The 27177-nt window shown below is 41.1% G+C and overlaps 3 protein-coding genes across 5 annotated transcripts; 1 reads left to right on the plus strand and 2 right to left on the minus strand.

Moving 5' to 3' along the window:
• Positions 1–138: 138 nt before the first annotated feature.
• btg4 (B-cell translocation gene 4) lies at positions 139–2993 on the minus strand. Its single transcript, XM_068736597.1, has 4 exons — positions 2776–2993; positions 1848–1985; positions 1089–1371; positions 139–627 (listed from the first exon to the last, which is right to left on the minus strand). Exons 1-4 carry the CDS (start codon positions 2946–2948, stop codon positions 388–390), a joined length of 834 nt encoding a protein of 277 aa, XP_068592698.1. The 5' UTR covers positions 2949–2993; the 3' UTR covers positions 139–387.
• Positions 2994–4277: 1284 nt separating this feature from the next.
• Positions 4278–16478, minus strand: slc25a14 (solute carrier family 25 member 14). 3 transcript variants are annotated; one of them, XM_068736603.1, is made up of 9 exons: positions 16334–16478; positions 15549–15656; positions 14614–14752; positions 13449–13543; positions 9291–9376; positions 8684–8779; positions 8306–8430; positions 8002–8215; positions 4278–6893 (listed from the first exon to the last, which is right to left on the minus strand). In XM_068736603.1, the coding sequence occupies exons 2-9, from the start codon at positions 15610–15612 to the stop codon at positions 6852–6854; spliced, it is 861 nt and encodes a 286-aa protein (XP_068592704.1). In that variant the 5' UTR covers positions 15613–15656; positions 16334–16478; the 3' UTR covers positions 4278–6851. The 3 variants fall into 3 exon arrangements, with proteins under 3 accessions (XP_068592704.1, XP_068592703.1, XP_068592701.1); XM_068736602.1 differs by having other exon boundaries at positions 15549–15659; XM_068736600.1 differs by lacking the exon at positions 16334–16478 and having other exon boundaries at positions 15549–15775.
• Positions 16479–23803: 7325 nt separating this feature from the next.
• Positions 23804–26684, plus strand: LOC137891804 (glucose-dependent insulinotropic receptor). The gene is made up of 2 exons (XM_068736605.1): positions 23804–24618; positions 25322–26684. The coding sequence occupies exons 1-2, from the start codon at positions 24108–24110 to the stop codon at positions 26008–26010; spliced, it is 1200 nt and encodes a 399-aa protein (XP_068592706.1). The 5' UTR covers positions 23804–24107; the 3' UTR covers positions 26011–26684.
• The last annotated feature ends 493 nt before the right edge of the window (positions 26685–27177 follow it).

Here is a 27177-nt window from a genome sequence, read left to right on the forward strand (position 1 = left end):
GAATTATGACGTTTGAGAATCATGAAAATGAGGCTGCATGACTAAATGAGTCGGTTACATGATGACTCGTTAAATAACACATGAAATAAAAATGAGAATTTTAGATCAACCAGCAGAGCTGACACAGACGCTTTTATTTCTTTTCAATCACAGTTCAATGTTACTTTAATATTAGTTTAAAAACAAAACAAAAACACAGATGATCATTTAAAATACGTCAAAGTTTAAAAACATGCTTAAACAGCATTACTTTAAATCATTAGCACTTTAAATCAAATACAAACAGTCAACTCTTCTTCCTTTAAAGCAGAGTAAACTGTCCTTAATCTTTTCCCCCCCCCCCTCAAACGGGGGTCGATGACACGTTGATAAACCCGATTCTGGTTCTCATCGGGCTTTGCTGACCCAGTGGTACTTGTCCACACGAGGCCCGGCGAAGGTGAACGTGGCGCGATTGGACTTGAAGCCTTTCTGACTGGAGAACTGGGAGGCGGGACCGCTGACTGGAGGAGGAGGGTGAGGCGGGTGAGGAAGGTGAGGCGGGTGAGGAGGGAATGCGTCGGCAGCAAAGGCCTTCCTCTTGTCCCTCAGCCAGGTCTGAGGAGCGCCCGAAGAAAACTCACTGAACTGAGGACGAGACAAGCAAAAGAAACAGCAACGTCAAAAACCCTTCAACTCCCTTTTATTAACACTCTAGCTGGAAATGAGTGGAGGTAAACGGGGCTGCACATCCTTTGACTGAACGTCCAAATACTTCAACAATAAAGCAACTGCTTCATCTTTTAATTCCGAGTTCCTATGCAACTACTTTCTCCATTAGTGTCTGTAGATTTCTCCTAAACTCACCAAAAGTTACCATTAGATAATGCCTCATCTGCATATTTTAAACATTTCAGAAAGCTTGTAATATAAAATACAATCATCTTAATGTCAGTAATGAACTGGAGAAGTTTCATTTTGGGATTAGTTTTTAGTCATCTGTAGTGATTCTAAGAACCCTCACGGACCATTTGGTGAAATGTTGAATATTTTAAAATATGAACATCTGTGCATTAGTACCTCCAGGTACAGTAAATAAATCATCTCACCCGGTAGACGCTGTTGGGGTTGCTGACGGTCGGGATGGTTTTGGGCTCAGTGTTGCCGGTTGCAACTGAAACCGGACAAATGGCCGACAGGTTGCAGCTGCTCATGCTGTTGTCTCCGCCCACTTCCCCTTCCTCGTCATCATCGTCGTCTGAGGAGCTTCCCGATTGGACGTCGAGGCTCGCCCGCTCCACGGCTTCGTGGATCCGGCGGGAAAATTCACCGTCCGCATGCCGCGAACCGTCCACCACCGAGACGCAGAACGGGGCGCTTCGCTCGCCGTACCTGAAGAGGGAAAAAATAAATAAATAAATCTAACCCAGATTAGAGTCCCGCCCCTTCCAGTGTAGTCAATGGGTGAGAGACAATGCTTTGATCCCGTTTGAATTGTGCCATGAAATAGTCGTCTCACGCAACATACGTCACCTACAAAGCCGTTAGCTTAGCTAGCTAGCAGTTAGCTTGAACCTCTAGCATTTTGGCTTCAATTTTTCAGGACAAACTTACTTTCTTGCCAATTGTTGGTACGCTCAAGCTAGCAGATTAGCTTAGCATAAAGACTGGCAGCAGAAAAATAAACGTACCACATCTGAAGTTGACCAATTTAAATGTGTAGTCCTTCCATTTTTTTTTAAGTCGCATTAACAGAAGTGCGACAGTAAAACAGGTTTGTTACGTCCTGAACCATTTCTTAGATAACGATCCTGAAGTTGCAATTTCTTGGTGAACGATAATCAACAACAAGCAGTCAGACTTCTGACCTGCAGGACACCTCTCCAGGGTCGACCCACACCGTCATCTCCCGGGGGAGGCCCAGATCTTCGTACCGGACCGGGCCCCGATCGCAGGCCCGCTGCAGCACCGGGTCCTGCAGCTGCACCCGGTTCACCCGGAGACACCTGGAACCGCACAAAACACAACCGTGCCTCAGAGATACGAGGATATTAGGCTGAACGGCTCATTTAATACGTTTGTTTTTGCTCCTTGGACGACAGTAGAAGGTTTTAGTTTTAACCAGGTTTCTAGTTGAGATGTTTTGCCTAAACTATAGTTTAATAAAGCTGAATGAAGTTTATATTCCTTGTGTTATATAAAGAGTCCTAAAACAAGGAAATGAGTCAGAATTCTCTCCACTTCCTGTTCAGTTCTTACGGTCAAATCTTCGGAGCGTTCGAGTCTCTCGCAGACATTTTTTAAGCCCTTAATGAACCCGTTTCCATAAATCTGCATTTCTGCAGACTTCTAAAAAAAAAAAAAAAAAAATTACCCACAATTCATAGTAATGTTACCTTAAACACAGAGGGGTATAATCACAAGTATAATCTTAAAGGAGAAACAAATATAAGAAGAAGCCGCAAATTGTCTAATTTTACACCTCAACGGTACATTTAAACATGTTTCTAGATTAATATTTGTTGATCAGAGTTTTACTAACGAGGTGTGTTTTGCATTTTTAAAAAGGTGACATAAGTGTTCAGGTTAGACGTCTGAAATAAAGTCTTGTGTCCAACTTGAGCTCAAGAGAAAATTATTGAAATAGAAACAAGAATTTACCACCAGTTAAGAAAAAGACAAGATAAAAATGAGTCTTAAAAAAGGACAAACTTCCACCAAAAGTACCTTAAACCCTTCATGTGTGGGCACACATTGGTGCCTTGTATTTTCAAAATAAAAGCACGATGATCTGACCTGTAGGCCTGACCCTTGGAGGGTGCGTTCGGGTGCCAGTGGTTCTTGTAGCTCTCGAACAGAACGGAGGTGAGCGAGGCGGCGAAGCGCTCCCGGCCGTCGTTGTCCAGACGTCCGTATCTTTTCACCAGCCGAGCCACGAAGAACACGGCGGCGGCGATCTCCTCCTTCATGGCTCTCTGAGCTCGAGTTTAACTAAACCCGACTTTTAAAAAAAAAAAAAAAAAAAAAAAACTCTACGGAGAATAAAACACGTGGAGAGGAAACATAAAACTAACTGGAAGCAACTTAAGCAAACATATTTGCTGCTGGAGCTCTGGAGAGAACCCAGCTTTAGATTTCTAATGACGCTGATAAAAATAAAACATATAAACATAAATATTTATACATCTACATGAGTCTGAATGTGTGTTTGTGAAGCAGCAGCTCGTTCACAAACATCAGACACTAAAACATTCACTTGCTCCACAAGCTTCTCAAGAGGTTTTAATAGAAACACAGTTCAGGTGTGTGACGAGCACACACTCCTGCAGCTCATTCACCTGATGGCAGTGTGTGTGTGTGTGTGTGTGTGTATGTGTGAGTGAGTATGTGAGTGTGTCTGTACGTGTGTGTGTGAGTGAGTATGTGAGTGTGTGTGTGTACGCGTGTGTGTGTGTGTGTACGTGTGAGTATGAGTGTGTGATTGATTAGAGTAAACTTTAAAGGGCCGGTTCACCCAAATTATACGTTTACATAATCACGTTTATACATTTTTAATTCAACCTTTATGTCGTCAGATAATCACATTTATATTGAGAATCATTTTTTTCTAAAGATGTGTCAGCGTAAAAGTTTCTCCACATGAAAAATTAAATATGAAAAACAGACTTAAAAAAGCAAACAGTAAAATCAAGTGAATTATTTAAGAAAATTCTAATAAGAGAGACAACAGCATTTAAGAACAAAACAGTAAAAATAAAAAAAAAAAAAATTCACATAAAAGTATGGAAGCCCGTTTCCGACATAAAAAAAAAAAAGAAAAATCACTTAAAAAAAAAAAAAGGCGGAAATGGGCTTCCAAATAAAAGTGATGACAGACTTTTAAAGAAAAAACTTCAGCTCGGCATCGTTTGAAACATCTGGAACACAGCTGGACACTTTCAAACTGTGCTGTTTAATGCGTTACATCCACTTGGACACTGGGATTCACAGCCTTTGCGTCCGACATGTGTTGTGTTATGTTTTATCTTTTCAGACAAATGTGAAATTCAAGAGGTTCCTCGAGTCCAGGTGGACGTTTTCCTGAGATATCCCGGGACAGACGGACGGACGCACAACTGGAAAACTTGGGTTGTCACTCACAACGTTGGACTCACTATCCACAGTTTAGTATGTAGAGGACTATATAGTGAGCTCATCGGCTAAATGAAAAAACAACTTCGGACACCAGTCGGATCATTTTTTAATACGTAACGTTTCCTCTTAAGACACAAAGAAAGAAGACACAAAGTTGATACAGAAACATTTAAAGCATATATTTTATTTGAGTGAAAACTGAAACCAAAAGAAAAAAAAAAAACCTTAAAACCACTGAAAGAAGTCCCACCATGAGACAAAACGTTGAAGGTTTACAGACAGCAGTGAAACACCAAAGTGCAAAAGAAGTCAAGAGAAAATGTGCGTTTTATTATATCGTTCTCTCCTCGTCAGATAAAAATAACAAGCGTTTTAAAATCAGAAAGAACTTCATAAAAAGTGAGACAAAACATGGAGAACTTAAAAAAACGTAAAGAAGGATTCATTTATAAACAAAGTAAAAGTAGCAGAGTTGTCAGAGTGAGGTCTGGAGGAATGACGCCGATGCGAAAATCAATGAGCCGATAAATATCGTGTTCATGTGAGACTAAAAAACTAAACTTAGAACTTGATTCAGGCACAGAAAGCAAAAAGAGAAGTCAGACACATTTTAAACTACGACCGCTATTGAACGACAGAAAAGCATCGACAGATTTAAAAACCTGATTACGTGGCACACACCAAACACATTATATTACGCTAAAAATAATCGTGAATCAAGAGGCCACTTTCTGGAGCTTTCAACTGAGCGAACTCTGCATCAGTGACGCTGTGAAACGGAGCGACGTTCTGTAAAGAAACAACGTAAAGCTGTGACAGGTCGGTGTTAAAATAACGTTGAAGTTCAACGACTTCCAACACAAACTCAAAACGGTGTGAGGCGTGAAGACGACTGAAGAAAATACACGTTTTACCCGCTGTATATATATATATATATATATATATATATATATATATATATATATATATATTTTAAATGGCGAAACTTGCCGAGTGTCTCTTCATTGATGAAAATAAACAAACAAACTAGGAAGTAAATAAATATGAAACATGACAAAAGATGAAACCGAGCTGGTTCACTAAAATATATCAGTTAATTATATATATATACATATATATCTATATCTATATCTATAGATATATATGTATATATACCATGTTTGTGCCGTTACAACAGAAGAAAGAAGACTTTTCTCAGTCTCAAGACGATTTTAAGAATTTTATCTGAAGACAAACTATAAAAAAATAAGGTTGACAAAATAAAATCAGATTTCAGAACAAACAGAAATACTTAAAGCATAAGAATGTTTTGGTGATGCTGGTGGATGAAGAGCAACGTCAAACAAATAAATATTCACAAATAATAAGTAGCACGTGTTCGGATACACAGAAAACATTTAAAACATAACTTATTGTGTGTTATTAATTAAAACCTCCTTCAGACTTCAGCAGCTCGGTTAGAAACGTTTCAGCTGATTCTTTCAATTCACCTCTGAGCAGTGAGAACACGTGGAGACGCAACTTCCACCTCGACGTGAAACCAGCTTCCAAAGCTGCAGACTGGAGGAGAATAAAAGAAACGGATCTATAGGAACAATAAAAAGGTAGAAGAAGAAGAAGAAGAAGAGGAAGAAGAAGAAGAAAAAGAAGAAGACGACCTTTGGGTCGTGAAGTGAAGAAGAGGCTCGTTTAAAAAGGCTTTGGTTCACATTTCTGCTCGTTTCAAGTAAAACTTTAAGATCACAGATGTTCAGAGTTCAAATTTATTCTCTGAAGATATCATAAATGGAACAAAACTCACAAAGTGTTCCGAGTCATTTCAAGATTTAAAACTGCATTTTGGAGGCACCTTTTTCTTTACAACCTTAAAGTACAAAAGAAGAACTCTGCATCGTTGTAGGAAATAAAAAAAAAGTAAAATAAGTTCCAGAGCGGTGGGAGGAGGGCTAATATTATGAGAAAGAAACCTTTTTCACTGATTAAAGTTGTAAATGTACGAGGAAAAAAAACCTGATAATCTCTGAGATTTATTTATCAAATTAGTATTTATGTTGATAAAAGAACACAAGCATAAAAACGATACTTTAGGAGCGACAGAATTCAACGCTGTGAGTTTTTACTCCTCCAGCTCCGTGATTCATTCATCTGTATTCCTTAATCCTGAAAGCCTTCATTCTCTCACTTCAGTAACTTCGTGTAACAGTCGATGTGTCGCAGTTTGAGCAGACCTCCGCGTTCAAAACGCTGCGTTCACGTCGCTCACGTTAGACTATCACGCTCACTTCTTTACACTAGGCGTAGACATTCTGAGACGCTTAGTGAGGAAATTACATTTGACCAGATCTGTGAAGGAGAAACAATCACAAGTGTCTGTTTAAAAGAATAAATACATGCAAAAGTTCACCAAATCCACCAAAAGTCTACCATCTTCCAGTCTCCTGCTACAGAACACTGAGCTGCCTGGTGGAGTGTCAGAGATCACCATAGCAACAGTACGAAAAAACACAACAAAGTGACAATAAATAAAAACACAAACAAACAAAGAGAGAGTGAGAAACATACGATTTGGATGAGCATAGGGGGGGGGGGATGACCAAACATAGTGTTGCATCATTGGTTTGAATGAGCTCACACCTTCTGACCCAACAACAGTCCAGTGAGGTCACTTCCTGCTCCGTTCAGTCCAGTGATGTCACTTCCTGCTCCGTTCAGTCCAGTGAGGTCACTTCCTGCTCCGCTTAGAACGGGAGCTTCTTCAGCTGCTCGAAGGTGATGAAGAACTGGAACAGGTGGTGAAGGAAAACAGGAAAAGTAGACTCTCTCTCTCTCTCTCTCTCTCTCTCTCTTTCCTTCTCTCTCTCTCTCTCTCTCTCTCTCTCTCTCTCTCTCTCTCTCTCTCTCATCACTAAAAACATCACCTACAATACAACATCTGTGGTTGTGTAGTTCATTTTGACGTGTGTGGTGGACTTAGTTTGGAAGACCTCGGCGCTGTCCGTGGTGCTGAACTCTCTCTGTGGACCGGGTCCAGTAGAACGGCACCTTTATGGTGGTCTTTAATATTTTTGGAAGGTTTCTAACAGACGGCGGCTTTACCGCCACCACAACAACACTACAAGTGTATTCTCCCCATGTTTGTTTAGCAATAATATGATAGGTACAAAGTAAAAGCCTGTAGACCAGCAACTCTGTGTCCTGTGAGGTTAAATTACAGTCTGGTGGCTTTGAAGAAGATCTATTGTTCCCTAGAGTCGGGCTGGTTCTAGAGTCGGGCTGGTTCTAGAGTCGGGCAGGTTCTAGAGTCTGGCTGGTTCTAGAGTCCGGCTGGTTCTAGAGTTGGGCTGGTTCTAGAGTCTGGCAGGTTCTAGAGTCCGGCAGGTTCTAGAGTCGGGCTGGTTCTAGAGTCTGGCTGGTTCTAGAGTCTGGCAGGTTCTAGAGTCCGGCAGGTTCTAGAGTCCGGCAGGTTCTAGCAGATTCTAGAGTCCGGCAGGTTCTAGAGTCGGGCTGGTTCTAGAGTCTGGCTGGTTCTAGAGTCCGGCTGGTTCTAGAGTTGGGCTGGTTCTAGAGTCTGGCAGGTTCTAGAGTCCGGCAGATTCTAGAGTCGGGCTGGTTCTAGAGTCTGGCAGGTTCTAGAGTCTGGCAGGTTCTAGAGTCCGGCAGGTTCTAGAGTCTGGCAGGTTCTAGCAGGTTCTAGAGTCGGGCTGATTCTAGAGTCCAGCAGGTTCTAGAGTCGGGCTGGTATCTTTGTAGACACGGACCAAAACATTTCCATTTTATAGTTTTAACCGTCCGGTGTTCAGTAAATCTGGATAGATCAGATACCATTTCATTTATATTTTCAAGAACCAGAAGCGATCAGAAGGAACTCTTTTAGGTTCTAAAGGATACGATGATGTTCCACGGTCCCAGCCGCAGCCAGTTGGGCCAGAATCCCTTGTAGAGGGCGAAGAAGCCCTCGTTCTTCCACGTCTGCATTAGTCCGTCCAGCGTTCCTTTATACATGGGGGCTCCCGACAGAACCCGCTGGTTCATCATGCGGGTCCGGACCACGTCCACGGGGTTGGAGGCCAGCGCTCCGGCCAAACCACACGTGAAACTAGAACTGTACGAAACAACCAGAGAGTGAACAAAGGTGAACGGATCGGCCCAACAGCTGAGGAGATCATCTAAAAACAAAAGGGTTTAAACGTACATAAAATGTGTGAGAATAGTGTCTCCCATTTGGCCCGAGCGAAGGAGGTGCTTCTTTGTGATGTCATAGACAGGAAGCTCCACCCCGACAACAATGGCTGCTCGCTGCGCTGTGGGGATGACACCCTGAGGAAGAGGAGGAGGAAGAAGAAAATATAAGTTTGACTGGACAAACACAAAGTTCATACGACCAGATAACAAGACGTAAACAAGAACACTTTGGAACTGTTGAAAGGTGTTATTTTCCAGTGATTGACAGTTCTCTAGGTCACTCTGTTTATTAACAGTGTCCACCACACACACACACACACACACACACACACACACACACTATACACACACTATACACACACGATGCACATAGTGAACCAGCTCTCACCCTCCACAGCCCTCTGGTTCCCTCAGTCTGGTAGATGTTCATGAAGTTAGACATCATGCTGCCTTGGAGCAAACTGCCCTGAGCCTGCATTCTGATCTGCAACAACAAACAAACAAACAAACAAACAACAAAACGAACATTGTTCGCCCTATTAATACAACCGAGTGTCTGAACTTAGGTTTAAGAACTCATTTTAAAATCAATCAATCTATTTATTTATATATTGGTCTATATATTTGTTTATATATTGATGTATATATTGATGTATGTATTGGTCTATATTTTGGTGTATATATATATGTTGGTGTATATATTTGTTTATATATTGGTGGTCTGAGCATTGAGGATCACCTTGAGGACGTCTGAGGGGTTATTGATGTATATATTGGTCTATATTTTGGTGTATATATATATATATATATATATGTTTATATATTGATCTATATATTTGTTTATATGTTGGTGGTCTGAGCATTGAGGGTCACCTTGAGGACGTCTGAGGGGTTATTGATGTATGTATTGATGTATATATTGATCTATATATTGGTGTATATATATTGGTGTATATATTTGTTTATATGTTGGTGGTCTGAGCATTGAGGGTCACCTTGAGGACGTCTGTGGGGTTGGCCAGAGAAGAGGAAAGAACTCCGGACACGACGCCACAGAACACGTTGATCACCATCGTCTCGTCTGACATCAAAGAGACGAGAAAGAAACAAATGGTCTTTCTTGAGCGGCAATGCCAGAAGTTCCAAAATACATTCACAGTTAAACACTTATCTCAGTGATTATCTTTCATGAAACACATTAAACAAACATCACATTAAATAAAGAAAGAGCATTTTGTATTTTGGCATTAAAAAAAAAAAAAGGTGAAGTTGAGCCTTCCTTCCTCCCTCCTCGCTTCCTTTCCTTCAACTCTCCCTGATCTACCCTCTCACATTAGATTCAGAATCAATACTTCTCGATAAGCACGCCGAACGCACAAAGACATCTGCTCCGATTCATCGGTGCCGACACACTAGAAAAGAGCCGAGTCACTGCAGACGAAAACCCAGCAGAACCAGTTTAATCAGGAGGGAAGTCACAGGGGCAGATATTTAGAAACACAAACTCACACTCCTCTATACCATTTGAGGTTTTTGCAAATTTCTTATTAATCCCTTAATAAACCACCTCAAGTTTCTTCCAAAAACTTACATTTTACAAGATAACATAATAATAATAATAATAATAATACTAGGACTTTAACCCAGGAGACCGGGGTTCGACTCCACGCTGTGGTCTTTCTTTCCGAAAACCTAAATGTTTTACGGTACCGTGCTGTTCTTCCAGAACCTTACTAAGTGGTTTCTAATGTAATGCTGTCTTAAGTATGGGTTTATGTGACATCCTTAATAATAAAAAATAAGTTTAATACAAACTTTAAACTGAAGACGCTACGAATACACACACAGATTAAGACTTTTAGCGCTAAAAGAGGATTATGTATTATGCTTATTCCAGCATATAATCCCCCCATGAAATGGAAAATTGTTTGTTTTATTATACTTGTATAAGTAGTGAACAGTAGTGATTTTGTTACTGTTGTTGGACGGAGCGAGGCATTCTTATGAGGCTACAACACATCTTGACTCACACTTTATGCACATGAATTTAATATTATTCCAAAAAGTGTCGACCGACTCCTTTAAGAAAACAAAGCACAGAAGAACAAACGTGAAGCTTTACTCCGTCTGCTCCGTTATTTCAATTATTCATCTTATGTTCACTAATTGGCCATAAAATATTGAGAGGAGCATCAGGAAAGAGAGGATAAGGAAAGAGAGGGAGGGAATAAAGAAGGAACCAGTCAAAAGGGAAATGACAAATAAAAGGAAGCAGACGGAGGTAAGAGAAGAGGAGACAGAGCGCTCACACACTTCCTGTCCAGAGACACGAAATCTCTGATAGACTGATAACTGAAGAGGTTCTCTGCAGAGAGAGAACAACACAGCTCCAAAAAAACATACGAAAACTGAATGAACTTATTCTCTTTGGTACCTTTATGCTGTAAACTACAAGGACATGGGCACAATTTACCTGCATAGCAACTAGCGACTAGCACACGGTGCTAATTAAATCACTAATATGGTAATGAGCTACAACCAGCGGCTCTAATTTAGAGCTGAAACTCACCAATATTTATCGATTCATGCGTCATCGAGTTCTTTTTAATCCCGTTTTAATTGAAAAAAAATATTTAAAAATGTTTTTACGTCAAGAAAGTGTAATTTTAGTTGAAGTTTAAGACTTTGAAAATATGTGATTAGAAAGACTAAATGGTGTGATTATATAAAGTTGTAATATGATGTAGAATGCGAAGCAAAGAGTAGTAACATAACATAATATAGTACAATATGATAAATTATGATTGTTACCAGATAGCCTTCAGTATGAGGTGACAGGTACTAATACATCATAACTAAAGGATGGAGTAGAACATCAAATACACTAGTATAAAAACATGGTAGCATGGGTTTATTATAGTAAGGTTAGTATAATATAATCGTATCATTTATAACAAAATATATAAACATATATGTCGTCTCTTTGGGTCGTTTTGTCTATTTCCATTTAAATCAAATACATAGACTTGAGTTCTCCACATGAGATCGATGTCAGATGTCAGGAGCACTTACAGCTGCCTGACTCCCCCTCTCTTTCTCCCCCTTCACTCTTCCTTCCTTCCTTCCTTCCTTCCTTCCTTCCTTCCTTCCTTCCCTCCCTCCTTCCTGGAGGCTCTTTGTCTCTTATTTAGCTTTCACATCAGTGCCGGTGGGTTAACACACTCAGTCTGCTTCCAGACGGGTCAACACAGGTTGGTTTGGTGGATGTGAGGTGAAGCACTGACACTGACACCACCTCTAATATCTATTTTATATTCATGTGAAAACATCTCCTTCAAACTACTGGATTTATTCAAGTTCATCACCAAAACTACATTTTACAGATTACATGTGAACACATCACGATAACGTTTTAATTTACCTTCAGCCAGTACTCATGTTCACTGAGCAGAGCCTGAAGGCATCATAATGTGACTGAAGTGAACCTCCGTTGGTTAGCCGTTAGCGGTGCTGCTAACGTTACTAGCTCTCCTCCTGTTGGTCTAAACACTGATTGGTTGTTTACAATGAAACATGATCAGAGACTAGAACCACATGTTCTACTGAATACTGGAGGAGAACCATGTCAGGAAAACTTTATTTACACTGTGATGGTTAACGTTAAACTTTATTTACACTGTGATGGTTAACGTTAAACTTTATTTACACTGTGATGGTTAACGTTACAACTTAATTTACACTGTGATGGTTAACGTTACAACTTAATTTACACTGTGATGGTTAACGTTAAACTTTATTTACACTGTGATGGTTAACGTTACAACTTAATTTACACTGTGATGGTTAACGTTAAACTTTATTTACACTGTGATGGTTAACGTTAAACTTTATTTACACTGTGATGGTTAACGTTACAACTTAATTTACACTGTGATGGTTAACGTTAAACTTTATTTACACTGTGATGGTTAACGTTAAACTTTATTTACACTGTGATGGTTAACGTTACAACTTAATTTACACTGTGATGGTTAACGTTAAACTTTATTTACACTGTGATGGTTAACGTTAAACTTTATTTACACTGTGATGGTTAACGTTACAACTTAATTTACACTGTGATGGTTAACGTTAAACTTTATTTACACTGTGATGGTTAACGTTAAACTTTATTTACACTGTGATGGTTAACGTTACAACTTAATTTACACTGTGATGGTTAACGTTAAACTTTATTTACACTGTGATGGTTAACGTTACAACTTAATTTACACTGTGATGGTTAACGTTAAACTTTATTTACACTGTGATGGTTAACGTTAAACTTTATTTACACTGTGATGGTTAACGTTAAACTTTATTTACACTGTGATGGTTAACGTTACAACTTAATTTACACTGTGATGGTTAACGTTAAACTTTATTTACACTGTGATGGTTAACGTTAAACTTTATTTACACTGTGATGGTTAACGTTAAAACTTCATTTACACTGTGATGGTTAACGTTAAAACTTCATTTAGACTGTGATGGTTAACGTTAAAACTTCATTTACACTGTGATGGTTAACGTTAAAACTTTATTTACACTGTGATGGTTAACGTTAAAACTTTATTTACACTGTGATGGTTAATGTTAAACTTTATTTACACTGTGATGGTTAACGTTAAACTTTATTTACACTCTGATGGTTAACGTTAAACTTTATTTACACTCTGATGGTTAATGTTAAACTTTATTTACACTCTGATGGTTAATGTTAAACTTTATTTACACTCTGATGGTTAACGTTAAACTGTGAGGGGGTCAGTACGGATCAACAACGAGCTGTTACACCACTATTTGTGACTAAGCTTTATTCCGTGTGGTGAAGTACAACCAGTTCTTACTTACAACTGCTTTTTAAAAAGTAGTTTTGGTGATGAACTTGAATAAATCCAGTAGTTTGAAGGAGATGTTTCCACATGAAGTCTGTGCTTCAACATTATATTGTGACAAAGTTTAACACATTCATATAATCGAAAACGCTTTCAAGGTTTCCGTTCTGTGAACCGTCTCCTTCTCTGTGTTCAGACTGTAGATTTAGAGCATTGGGATGTAGGGTTAGGGATAAAAGGTAGAAGACGAGCTGTTAGAGGCAGACCAACACTCACCTTCTGGATGAGTCACAAACAGCCTCTTCAGAGAGTTGTAGGTTCCGATCTTGATCGTCCCGTAAGAAGCTTGTCTCAACAGAGCCGGAGAAATCCTGAAAGGAGAAAAGTATGTTCATTAACTTCAACCCCGGAGGGAAACTGAACACCTGACTGTGCTCACATCAACAACATTTCAGTCTCATTGAGGATAATGAGGAGGATTTATCACTCAAAAGCAGAGATGACTCTGAACCACTTGACTCACAGCCGCTGCTCTGAAAGTCAGAGAGAAGCTGGAACACATTTCCTGTTCCTCTTGAGCTGCTTCTTTCAGGTCTGTAGTTGGATTCAGCGACGTCACAGATTCAAAACAGCCACAAAGTGCAACAGTTCCCTGTGCAAATCTTGTTACTGCACAAGCCGTTTCCATCAACACGGAGCACCATGTTGTGTGAGTTTGTATCCGTTATCACATCACGAGCTTGTAGACAGAAGAAGAAGAAAGACTGCACAACCAACACTTTACTCATTCATGCAATATCAACGTACTTATGTGTAATATAACTACTCTGCAATACAAACACTTCATACTACCTCATATGTGCAATAATGTGTATTATATTGTATTTTACATCATTATTATACCTTTACTGTTTGACTATTTCTTTTCTTTTCTACTGGTCTCTTGTTGTTTTGCAGCTGTAATCCTGTAAATGTCCCGGCTGTGGGACTAATAGAGGATTCTCTAATCGTATCTTAAACTTGTAGGAGAGTTAATCTTCCAGTATCTCATGATTGGGTTTTAATTCTTGTTTTTCTCTCATTCACAGAACCACTGCACTCTTGTCTCTTTTTCTGTTGTTTAAAAAGGAAGCCAACAGCAGAACGTCACTTTACTTTTAATGTTATCAAACTAAAATAAATGCTCTCTCCTAGCCCTAAATCAATACTAGAGTACTTCCCTGTTTTATGAATGAAGAGGTACACGGGATGAAGCAGACCCCACCCTGAAAGCTGTTGTACTTCCCCTCACAGAGGACCTTATATTTGGGGTAAAATGTCCCCAGAAGTTAATTCAGATGCTGGTTCCTGCAGTTACTTCATGGAGAAGGTTCCTGCGGTCCAACAGAGGCTAAAGAGTGTATCTGACTTCATACAGAACAAAAAAAAACATACTCCATACCCGGAGTAGAGCGCCCGGATGCCCTCCTCCTTGCCGATCTTGAAGAGGGCGTGGAACATGCCTCTGTAGCGCACCTCCGTGTACTGGGACTGACCCTGGACCTGTAAGCGAGTCTTTGTCAGGTCAATGGGAAAGGTCCCTGAGGATTCAAAATATAAGAATAAGAACAATCACAGTCAATGTGGTGGAGTCATAAAAATGATTCCGTTGATAATGATTCCGTACGGAGGATATTTTGATGAATTATCAAATTCAAACGGCTAAGTAGACTATTCAGGAACCTCTTTAAATTTTGTGCAACACAAATAAATGAAACCATGAATATATACAAAATAATAACTAGCAAAACTTAAAATGTTTGGGTAATTTCCTTAATTAGCAAAAAAGAAATGCAATTTGGGAAATGGTTAATATGTCTAATAAATCATGGCGCTCACGTTAACTGTATGTTTGTATTAGTATCATCTGTATTCTATTTTTCTGCACTCTTTAATGTCTTTAGTTTGCCGTGTTGACGGGTCTAGCTTCGTAGGGTCCATGTCAAATTTATATGCAGTATTTATGTATATATCAATCTTTCCATCTGTCTAACTGATCCTAGCTCTGATAAAACCTGGTGGATAATAACTATCACTTTAATTACCGTGCTGCTATTTAAATTACACTATAAAGTAGGTAAACAGTGTGGATGTGTGTACCAACAAACTGACCTGATTTCTAACTTGCTGAATCGTGTACACCTGCAGTTGCGGGACAAGACAACGCACACAAAATGTGCACCAAAGAGCTTTGATATGTATTTATTTATGCAACATTTTCCAGTGTCTGCAAAAACAAAGACTATTTGGTGCAATGTAAGTACAGCAAACACCATAAATATCCATGATACATTGGGATGTCCGTGTGTGGTGGTGGTGGTGCATCACGTAGCTCACCGAATTCTGCGACAATCGAGGCCATCCCTCCGTAGATGAACGGCTTCCAGTTGAGGTTGATCATCTCCGCGGTGCCGGCTGCCGCTGCTTCCACCTGCTGCAGACCCGCTGCTAGAAACAACAGCAGGCAGAGGTCAACCCAGTGGTGCAGCCTCAGACAATACAACATGGCGATAAACACGGTTTCTGGTGATGCTACAGATCAATGCGAAGCTCCTCAGCATCAGCATCCCCCAGCGAACTGCGCCGAAAAGAGAGAGAGAGCGAGGGAGCCGTCATATTTGTAGCCGGGGGGTCGCTATTGGCTGCGAGTTCGGTCAATCAAGATTCTAAGCGATGTGATTGGCCGATGCGCCGGGGAAAGCGAGCGAGAGCGAAGGAACCGTTGTATTTGTAGCCGGGGGTCACTATTGGCTGCGACTTCAGTCAATCAAGATTCTAAGCGATTTGATTGGCTGATGCGCCAGCGAAGAGGAGGGAAGAGGGGGAGGGGTTTCCGCGAATGACAGCAACAGTGTCACGAGAATTAAATTAAAAGTTATTTACTATCGGTAACATGTCATGATTGTAAAAGAGATGATTAATATAATTAATTATTTTAGCTGTGATGTAAGAATTCTAAAAGCTTAAAATCGCGTTTTTTTATTTATTTATTAGAAATGGCCGTTATCTGTTAACGGTTAGCTCGTTGCTAGGCTAACAGCTAGTCGGCTAACACTTGTTGGGAATTACTAGCGAGCTAGTTAGCGGGCTCACCAGTTAGCGACTAGTAATTTGTCACGTACCTGTTGAGTCGATAAAATCCGTCAAACTGCTATTTGAGTTGTTTTTCCATGATTTAACACACAGCCTGACTTGAATAAAGTACAAGAAAGTTAGCTTCTCATTTCGGCTAATGTCAAATAAACCTGAAATGAGCTTCTTCTTCGTCTTTTTTTCTTCTTCTTCTTCTTGTCTTTGAGGTTTAACGGCAGCACACATACTCATTACCGCCATCTTCTGGAGGTAGTTAACTCCTATTGATCAGTTCTTCCTCTCATCACGTCCCAAAGTTTGCGACTTTGTTGAATTAAATAGTTATAATAATAATAATGATATTAATAATATTAAACTTTATTATTTTTCATTATTATATATTTTATTATTATTTAATTATTATGTTTTATTTACAATAAAGGAAAATAGACCGAGAATGAAAATCAGACACAGAATGCTTAATGGATAATTAATGGTGGAAAATCAAACATACAATAGAATTACATAATATGGAAAATAAAATACAATGAATAATAATAATAATACAAAATAAAATTCAGTGTTGTATCATACTCAGGTATTTTCAATATTTTGTCCACCCCATTTAAATGTAAGAGGGTAGGTGCACAACATACAGTAAATTAGTTCTTTTGTACTAAAATATGTATGTATTATCTATTCATGCGTTAATGTAATTATGTTGTTAAACGATAATAAGACACAAAGGCTTTTTAAAGAAATGTATTGTTGTTGTTTTTTATGTGAATATCGGAGTTGATCTGTTTATATTCTTTAAAAAACAATAATATTATCCGGACACACCTGCTGTCCTTAAATACTGTTTAGGGTGAGAAATAGGCCATAAAGTCATCAATCATGTCACCTCAATAGACAACTGTCATACAGCCCAAAGTTAATTCATCTCTCAACTAAGAACACCTTGTTATTGTTGTTGTTGTTTTTACAACCAAAACTTTTTCTTGCAACACCCATCTTTTTCTGACACCAGTGAATAAACGGATAGCGAGACTGTCCTCAGCAAAACAAAACGTCTGCCGTTGTTTTGTTCAAATGGCAAAAAAATTGACAGTATTTTCTACGATAGAAACATATTTCATTGCCATGAGCACCACAAACTAAAGTCCATTCACTTCAATTGTATCGCCGTCGAAGCACAAACCTTTTGGTGAGATATCACCAAAAATGCATAAATAAAACCAAAACCAACAGTAAGTAAAAAAATACTTTTTTTGGTCTTTTTAATTTGGATCAACCAACACAACATGTAGCATTTAGGGGGATCTATTGGCAGAAATGTAATATAATATTATTAAGTATGTTTTATTTAGTGTTTAATCACCTGAAAATAAGAATCATTGTGATTTTGTTACCTCAGAATGAGCTGTTTATATCAACATAAGGAGCCGCTTCTCTGTCATGCTGCCATGTTTCTACAGTAGCTCAGAAGGGACAAACAAAATACCAGCTCTAGAAAAGCCCATTTTGCGTTTTCGCGTCAGGCCGTCATAGTTCTCCGACACGCTTGGCACACAGGAGAAGTTTCAGTCGTTTGCAATCTGCAAACTTGCCGCTAGATGGCGCCAAGTTCTACACACTAGACCTTTAAGGTAGTTTTGGGTGCCTGAACTTCAAAAGGAAGCCTGAAATTGCCGTAAAATAGTTCCAACATGAAACTCCTCACAACAAGGTCTGTGGATTAGTCTTCACTGGCCCTCTTTTCACCGTCCCCTCTAACGAATCACAGCGTAGCTTCGCCCAGCTCTGACCAGGTTCTGACAACTATCGGTCTCTGATCCACAGACTCTCATCAATGGTTCCAGATCTTCTTCATGTTCAGGCTGGTTTAGTGGATTTGGAGCTCGCCGTAGTTAAAAGTTGTGTAATAGTGATACTCTGAGAGGTTGGAAGGAGATAAACGTTTCTAAAACGTCACGTTTCTACATTAAAAACCTGTGGAGCTAAACATTAGCAGAGTACGTTAGCACATCGTTAACTAGCGTTAGCACGTCAATGCTACGCTAGCTACTGAAGGTATACTAAACATATTTTAATGATGGTAACAGTGAATAAAGAGGAACAGAGTTGCTCCTTAGTTTCATTGTCTTCTGATGGGATCTCCAGGTGACGAGTTGGTTCACTTTTACACTTTAGCTTCTCTCTTTATCTGTTTAACCTGTTTTCACTGAAGAATCACTTTGATATCCTGGATATTTCCTTTAAACACATATTGTAGACCCTTCTGTCTGCTTCTCTCTCAAATCGCCTTTTTCCAAGAACTGGATAACATTTCTTCGGGGAGTGCAGTTAGTGGCAGTGTGGGCTCCATGGTAACGTAGCTCTGACAGCTTCACGGATTAGCAGCCGGGGGTTCGACTCTGATTATTCTCAAGTCCCTTTTGGATGATATCAGATATTTTTTTGAAAATGAATTCATGCATGATGACCTTTGGTAGTTCTTTAACCAGATATTGGACCTGTGAAGACCTTTAGTATGTTTGTTTGAAGCCCACTAAAAAAGCGATGCAGGGAAGAAGATTTGCGTTACATTAAAACAATACTGCCACTCATTTTAAGCTGCATCCTACTGGTTATAAGTTTCCTTAACCTTCATTCAGCAAACCCTGAAAATCTCCACCTCACACAGGAGATCCCCACATTGTTTATCTACGTCAGTAAAAAAAGAAAGATACTCTTTTGCTTCCGAATCTGAAATATAGTCAGTAGATGGAGCCCAATGCAGAAGAGTTGGTGGAAACATCAAAGTCCAAGAGTGGAGTGGGACCACTTCCTCTTCCTCTGTTTCTTCTTCTTCTTCTTCTTCTTCTTCTTCTTCTTGTTCTTCTTCTTCTTCTTCTTCTTCTTCTTCTTCTTCTCTTCTAATCACAGATGCACTACCGGAGGGCATGCCTGACAACAGCCACAGTGGCGGTGGACAGGTACCAGGTTTTTTTAGAGAGTGGTGCGCAGCATTCGGACGACACGCTGGTAAAGCTGCTGGACGACCGACGCCAGATTCCTGATGGAAATTAAGAAGAAGTGTGAGAAATGAACAGAGGCGTGAGTTCACATTTTCAGAGTTTTTTGCATTGCTAATAAAGGCATCAACCAATCACATAGTGAGGAACGGACAACATGGAGGCTTCGTAGTCCGAAACCAAGATGGCAAACTTTATTAGTCCTTTCTACCTAATCAAAGGCAGAGCAAGATTCTATCTCACTCCATTGGTTCTTACCTTTCACAATAAAAGCCCCAGTCATATATGCTCTGAGAAGTAAGACGGGTTCTTCCTGAAGGGCTGAGGTTCTACCAGGACCCTTTACTTCTGGAGAACTCTTTTTTGAATAATAAAGGGATGATAAGGGGTTCCTAATGGAACCCATAGTCCTACAAAGAACATGTGAAAAACCCTTTGTAAGACAAAAGATTCCATTAAGAAACCATTTTCATACAAAGGACCCTTTTTGGAAGAAAGAGTTTTTCAAGGATTGTTGAAAGCATGGGTGTTTAAAAGGGAACACCTTCAACGTGGGGTTCTAGGGGAAACCCTTGAAATATAAAAAGGTTCTCAGTTGAAGCCTTTGAGTGATTTTTAGAGAAAACCCTTGAAATATAAAATGGTTCTTGATAGAGCTCCCTGGTTGGGTTCTAGAAGAAACCCTTGAAATATAAAAGGGTTCTGGGTAGAACCCTCTGGGTAACTTCTAGAGAAAACTCTTTCAATACAATTGTGTTCCAGAGCAAACCCTTGAAATACAAATGGGTTCTTGATAGAACCCCTTTGGTGGGTTCTTGTTGGCACCACTAGAAGGCGTTAAGGTTCTGGATAGAGCCAATAAACTATAGAAGGATTCTGGTTGGAACTTTTCACAGATGGTTCTAGGTATAACTCTTTATGTTGGGTTCTAGGTAGAACCCACTGAAAGGCTCCAAGGTGAACATTCACTGTCGTACAACTTTAAATAGAGCATCAGGGGACAGCATATGAACAATTGTGTGTTAACGTATTAATGTCTTCATCCAAACAAAACGTTTGTGAATGTTGAACTCACAGACTCACCGAGCTCCGTTGGAGAAGCAGTTGTTGCGGTTCGGATGGAGGCAGAAGAGCGAGGCCACGCAGTAAACACAGCACAACAACATGGACAGCAGCCGTCGCTTTAAGGACATCTTCGGTCTGATAAAAACACGAATGCAACCACTCACACATTGTCTGTAGCAGAATATGAACACGAAATGTGTTCAGACAACTTACGCTACACAAGAGCAGAGAGAAGCAACACTCTTTCTTGGGCTCTTATTTTGAAAGTCTGGCATGTTACTCCAAGATTTTGGGACTGTATATAAGAAGTGGACGTAGTCACCGTGATGTCACCCTGAGACCTGCCAATCACAAGGTGGCCCCGCCCCTAAAGCATCCCCTGCTTTATGGTCTGTTTGACTCTAAATGGACCATAATGTACTAAATGAACATCATGCTGTATTGAAGAAGACTTGAAACTAGAGATTGAGACCATAAACTCATGTTTACAATGTTTACTGAGGGAATAAATCAGGAGAGAAGTAGAGTCATTTTCTCATAGACTTCTATACAACCAGAGGAGTCGCCCCCTGATGGACACTAGAGAGAATGCAGCTTCAACACTTGAAGAGCTGACTTCCTTGTGATTGACAGGTCTCTACCAGAGCCGTATAAGACGTCTCTGCATCACTCCTCCTCAATCCAAATATGGTCACTTCCTGTTCATCAGTTGCAAAAAAGCCAAGATGGCGACAGTAAAATCGTCGAAATCAAGACTTTAAAACATCAGCTAAAAGCCCCAGCTCCTGCCGAAGGCCACAAACCTCCCTGAAGACATCAATCACATAACATCATCACCATCATCATCACCTTAACAATCCTGTGGAGAAGAACTCTTTCCTGACAGACTGATCTTCCAAAACTGGAAAAGAAAACCCTCCTCTCTTTGGATGAAATAAAACAAACGCCCCCGTCTTCTTGGACACAGATCCCAGGTGGATTTACAAGAATCCGTGGGAGCAGTTTGGAGGATGGCGTTGGCAGAGGTGTAAACAGGAACCACTGGGTGCTGCTGGGCACCGGGCACAATTACTGCTGACCCACGCTTTGTTTTGAAAGGTCCTGAAAGGTCTAGCAGGGGTGAATAACATTCCTACATTGTGCGTCTGTTGGAGCTATTTTGGTGTGTTGGTAGGGAAGGTGGGTGTGTGTGTGTGTGTGTGTGTGTGTGTGTGTGTGTGTGAGAGGGGGGGGGGTGTTGTATTAAAAAAGAGGATCTTTCCTCTCAGGTGGTGGACTCACGTTGAACCGCTGCTGGCTGAGACTGTCGTGTCGAGGTTTGAGGTGGGTCCGGTTTAACTCTCGAAGCGTAGAATCAGCGTCTAGAGAGGGACGTCGTAAACTCACGTTTACAATGTTTACTGAGGTGATAAATCAAGAGACAAGTCTGACCTGCATACAACAATTTTGTTTCCCAGGTTCAGCATATTTAGCGTGTTAGCATGCTAATTAGCACTAAACAAAAGGTGCAGTTGAGGCTGATGATGATATCATTAGTCATGCAGATGTTTGATCATGAGACAAAGTATTGGATAAATTGAAATTGTGATCTGATGATGGGCTTTAGATGAAAAATGATGAAAAGACTGAGGATTTGACATCATTAAAGTTACTACAAGGAACTTTAATTTGGTGTTGATTCTGTCGCCCCCTGTGGACTAAAGTGGTAGTGTCTCTGAGCGCCAGACTCCCTTTAGAAAACCTCTCATTCTACTGCAGCAGGGTCTGACAGCCTGCCCCCTCTCAGTCCTGGTTCTGGTTCTCCCGTGCCTCTCTTCCCTCCAGCGGGTACGTCCTGGGTCTCCAGCAGAGAGGAGAAGCTCTGCTCCTGAAGGAGGAGGAGGAGGAGGAGGAGGAGGAGGAGACACTGCTGCTGCTGCCGGGAGCTGAGCTGTCCTCCTCCCTCCAGAGCTCCAGACTGCAGGTCCAAGGCTGTAGGTGAAGCTGGATCTGGGTCTGTCCACGGTGGAGCGGTCTCTGGTGGAGGCCCCTGCTGGAGTCTGAGACTAGTTCATATAGAGGATCAGGATTAAACTGAGACTGGCTCAGAACTGAAGCTGCTATACTCACTGAAGCAGTTGTGATGCCAGGTGATGCTCTGAGTGTTTGCACCTAATGAGAAAGCGTCATTAACCACATCTATTTGTGTGTGAATCTTAGTGGAAAATGGTCCCATCAGGCCAGATGTCTCTCCTGAGGGCTGTGGGGCCAGAGCAGGACGGCAGCCAGCCGGGTTAGAGTTTAACTAAACACACACACACACACACACACACACACACACACACACACACACACACACACACACATTGTGTTTCATGTCAATGTATTTTTAGTAAACTTCCTAGTATTTTATTTTACTACTTGTCTATTTGCGTCAGTGATGAAGTGGTGAAGTTTCATGTTGATATCTACTAGTTCATGCTGTGACTCTATTCACCTGTACTTTAACTAAACGTCTCTTTAAAGGACGTTTTCTCTAAATGGCGTTTTTCTCAGACTCTGATCCAGAAATCTCCACTTCAGTAGCTCTGACATCCACCAAACTTCACACCTTCATTCCTCTCTGTGTCCTGAAGCTTTCTACAGAGGGGTTTGTTCACACAGCATTCACACACTCATTAATACATTTATTAATAAAAACATGGAGGAAATAGATTTTTCAAAGGCTGTTGACAGTATTTTTTAATTTATGAAGTGACACAAATAGATATTATAAATTCCTTTTGTAAAAAACTTTGACTCTAATATGTCAACAAAATGAAACAAGAATTTTGAACCTGGATTTATTCAATGTTCACATTTCTGGTCTGGAGATTTATGCAAAGTTTCACACATATATTGATCAAATAATGCCTCATTTGCATATTTAGAGAACAAAAAAATGATTGTCTTGATAAAAAATAATCATCTGGGAAAATGTCATTGTGATATTTATTAGCTATGCGGCAGCAAATTCCATCGTAGATGGCTGTGCTTGATGAATTGCTTTCTCGTCTTATCTGTCTTTAATTCATTTGTGTTCATGGAAACATGTTAAATGAAGTTCTGTTCAGTTACGTCAGGGTTGGTGCTTCACGGCGCATTAGCACCAACCAAAGATTATAGTTTTAAAAAAGTATATTCTTAAAAATGATAAGTAGGATCATAAAAATGAGAAGTGTTTAAAAATAGAGATTTTCCTGCTGGGAGCTAGGGCAAGGGTCAAACCAGCAGCAACTGATGAGCAGCGGAAGGGTTTGCATGTGTGTGTGTGTGTGTGTGTGTGTGTGTGTGTGTGTGTGTGTGTGTGTGTGTGTGTGATAGAGGGGAGGGGACAGGCGAGACCTGCTGATAATGCTGTGAGTGTTTCTGTCCTTCTGCATTTGTTAAACGGGATTCTAAGGACTCAGGTGACACCGGTTGGATCGAATGGATGTTTGAGCAACAGATTATCTTCCTTAAACTTTTGGCGTGAGTCACCGTGGAAACGTCACAGGACACGGGATCAACGAAACGGGACTCTTCAATGTCGCGGTGACCGCACACACACCGGCGTGGCGCTCCTCAGCCAATGAAGTGCTGTCACATGTCGGAGCCTCTTGGAGTTCTTTGACATTTCAGTTTTTGAGCCAACAACTGCTGTAAAGGCAATGTCAGTTCTGTGGATTTCCCCTTAAAATACTCTTTTTTTGGGTCATATTTGAGTGCTGAGCCCGCTGTTACCATGATTCCCGAAGGGTCGGCGGCGCCGAGCGATGTGAGGCCGCGGGTTATGGGCATGATCCTGAGCATCGCCTCCTGCCTCATCATCTCCACCAACCTGCTGGTGGCGGCCGCTCTGCTGAAGCTGCTCCTGAAAAAGAGAAGCCAGAGCTGGTGCTTCGTCCTCAACTTGGCGCTGGCCGACGCCCTGGTGGGCGTGGCCATCACGGGCCTAGCCACGGAGGACTTCAACGCCAACGACGCCGCTCAGAACCAGCGGAGCCTCGTCGGTGGCGTCGATCCGCCCACCAACGCCACGCCGCCCGCTCAGGGCAAGGCCCGGTGTTTGATGCGGATGGCCTTCGTGACGTCGCCCTGCACGGCGTCCATCATGTCGATGTTCCTGATCTCGCTCGACCGCTACGCGGCCATCAAGATGCCGCTGCGGTACTCCCAGCTGTCCGGGAGGGGGACGGCGGCCGGGTCCATGCTGGCTCTGTGGATCAGCTCCCTCACGATGGGATTCTTGCCAGGTGAGACTGAAAAAACATCACGCGGTTCTCATACAGCGTTCGTAGCTATACCTGCGAAAAATAATGCGTGTAAAGACTACAAACCCCCACAAAGAGTAGGTGTGTGAAACAAGAAGTCAACGTTAATTTAATGTAAGTTGCGTACTTCAGTTAAGCCACTTCCTTAGTTATTTTAACCCAAACCACGATCTTTTACTCACGCTAACTAAGTAGTTTTGTTGCCTAAACCGAAAACAAAGTATTCCACGATCTTTTCCAAAAGCTAACGAAGTATTTCACGTTTTTTTCCTAAACTTAACTGAGTTGTTTACTGCGAAGACGGAACTTTATTTTGAAAAGACTGTATGTATGCATGTCACAACCTAAAAATGTTTGATTTGAATCAAACATTTTTGAATTGTTGGACTTTCATTGGAAAACATATGAAAAATGAGGCGTAACTTCATTCGCAAGATATCATAGGAACCGTTGACTGAGGATACATTCACGTGTATGAAAAACATACAGCTGCTTGATTAAGTATTGGTGTTACGGTAAAGGAAGCTGGCGAAAATAGCACAGCGTGTTGCAACTGATGTAAACGAAAAGGTCAAGTTTGAGGAATACATCCATGAGTTTGAAGGTTTATCAGCATGTTTATGGACTTTGAGGACGATGTTCTAGAGTGTCGTATGCCAAATAATCAATGTCCTCCGTTCCTCAGTCATGGTTCGGCAGCTGCAGGCGGACGGGTACAACGGCTTCTGTGCCTTCTTCTCCGTCATCCACAAGGTGGGCATGATCGTGCTATTCAGCGCCTGCTTCTTCCCCGTGCTCTCCGTGTTCCTTTACATCTACCTGGACATCCTGAAGATCGCCTGCAGCCACCAGAAGCAGATCTGCCAAGTCAGGCAAGCTGGTTCCAGGACGGAAAACCATCAACACTACGAGCATCACCACCAGCACCAGCACCAGCAGCTGAGGAGCCATTACTGGAGCCATGTCAAGGCCCTGAGGACAGTAGGGGTGCTGGTGGGCTGCTTCTTGGCCCTGTGGTGCCCCTTCTTTGTGGTCTGCATTGTGCACGTTCTGTGTGAAAGCTGCAAACTCACCGGCTTGTTGGAGAATCATCTGTGGCTGTTGGGGCTGTCCAACTCCCTCATCAACCCTCTGGTGTACGCCTTCTGGCAAAAGGAGGTGCGGCTGCAATTGGCGGCCATGTTTTCCTGCTTTACAGGCGGATCGCTGGCCGCCGGATCACCAGGTGTCCCAGGGAGGTTTGACCTGCAGCCACCCGTGCTGACTCAAGCCGGTGCTTCTGGTGGAGAAACCCTCAACCCGTCGCTGTTGAGGCCGATTATTGGCAACGACAAGGCACACACTGGACCACTATCTGCCACCAGCAGCTTGTGAAGGAAACCAGAGAAACAGTGGGAACAAAAAGATGGTATTATCATCAATGTGATGTCTTAAATACAGGTCTGTACTTTCCGTATAGAATTTGCAATGATACACTCATTGGGAATCACACTGACAAGTCGTTGTCTGACCCGATTTAAACCCATTCCCTGAGGCCTGAGTCCAATCCGACAACTAAAAAAGTCAACTCCAATTTTGGGACAATCTATCACCATGACTTCAGAAGTAATCAGGCGGCATACTTCCGGTTCTGAAGAGTGAAGTCAGTGCTTCATGTGTTAAAGCTGCATTCTCTCTAATGTCCATCAGGGGGCGACCCCTCTGGTGAAGTCTAGTCTAAAATGACTCTACTTCTCTCTTGATTTATTACCTCAGTAAACATTGTTTCCATGGTCTGTTTGACTCTAAATGGACCATAATTTACTAAATTAACTTCATGCTGTATTGAAGAAGACTTGAAAGTAGAGATTGAGACCATAAACTCATGTTTACAATGTTTACTGAGGGAATAAATCAAGAGAGAAGTAGAGTCATTTTAGACTAGACTTTTACCTCAACCAGAGGTGTCGCCCCCTGATGGTCACTAGAGAGAATGCAGAGATTTGCAGAGGACACTGTGTGGCTGAGGGAAAACCCAACAAAAAAGTTGGCTGTGATGTTATAAAACAGGGATGGAAAAAAGAAAAACTAAAGTCTTAATTAAAAGTTTGCTTCAGAATCAGTACCTCCTTGGTGTGTGGTGTGGCTTGTGTACTTTGTTTTGGTAAAGAATATGAGGGAAAATTTAAGTTGAATTTATTTGTCTGCAGTGATGGTGCTGTTGGTGTTCTCCAGGGAGCATGGAAATTAAATACTAAATGTTATGACGTTCGAGGCTATGATTGGGCTGCTTTTTGTATGGTTCAGTATTTTAAAAAAGTAAAATATACAATTAAATGCAACCAGCTAAAACACTAAGTTACAAAATGAGACAATCTCCAGAAGCTTCACCATCAAACCTATGGTTCAAAAATACCAAACTAGCAGTACAGTTAACAAATATCCACATTAACCACCAGAGAAAAGGAAACTAAAGCATTCGAGTCCCGTATTTTCTCTATAAATGGTTGTATTTTTGCGTTAAATGTTTGTTATCTCCTCTGTGTAGTAAATTGAGGCAGC

This window comes from Cebidichthys violaceus, unplaced genomic scaffold (genome assembly GCF_023349555.1).
Source record: "Cebidichthys violaceus isolate CVI_PGR_0920_01 unplaced genomic scaffold, fCebVio1.0.p SCAF_70, whole genome shotgun sequence".
Taxonomy (NCBI): domain Eukaryota; kingdom Metazoa; phylum Chordata; class Actinopteri; order Perciformes; family Stichaeidae; genus Cebidichthys; species Cebidichthys violaceus.

Coding starts and splice junctions, on each gene's coding strand:
- LOC137891804 (XM_068736605.1), top strand. CDS start 24,108: ATGATTCCCGAAGGGTCGGCGGCGCCGAGCGATGTGAGGCCGCGGGTT. Junction 24,619..25,321: donor CACGATGGGATTCTTGCCAG/GTGAGACTGAAA, acceptor TCCGTTCCTCAG/TCATGGTTCGGCAGCTGCAG.
- slc25a14 (XM_068736600.1), bottom strand. CDS start 15,717: ATGTTGTATTGTCTGAGGCTGCACCACTGGGTTGACCTCTGCCTGCTG. Junction 13,544..14,613: donor ATCCGGGCGCTCTACTCCGG/GTATGGAGTATG, acceptor TTCTCCTTTCAG/GATTTCTCCGGCTCTGTTGA. Junction 8,431..8,683: donor GAACCAGAGGGCTGTGGAGG/GTGAGAGCTGGT, acceptor CCTCTTCCTCAG/GGTGTCATCCCCACAGCGCA.
- btg4 (XM_068736597.1), bottom strand. CDS start 2,948: ATGAAGGAGGAGATCGCCGCCGCCGTGTTCTTCGTGGCTCGGCTGGTG. Junction 1,986..2,775: donor TCCAAGGGTCAGGCCTACAG/GTCAGATCATCG, acceptor GTGCGGTTCCAG/GTGTCTCCGGGTGAACCGGG. Junction 628..1,088: donor ACCCCAACAGCGTCTACCGG/GTGAGATGATTT, acceptor TCTCGTCCTCAG/TTCAGTGAGTTTTCTTCGGG.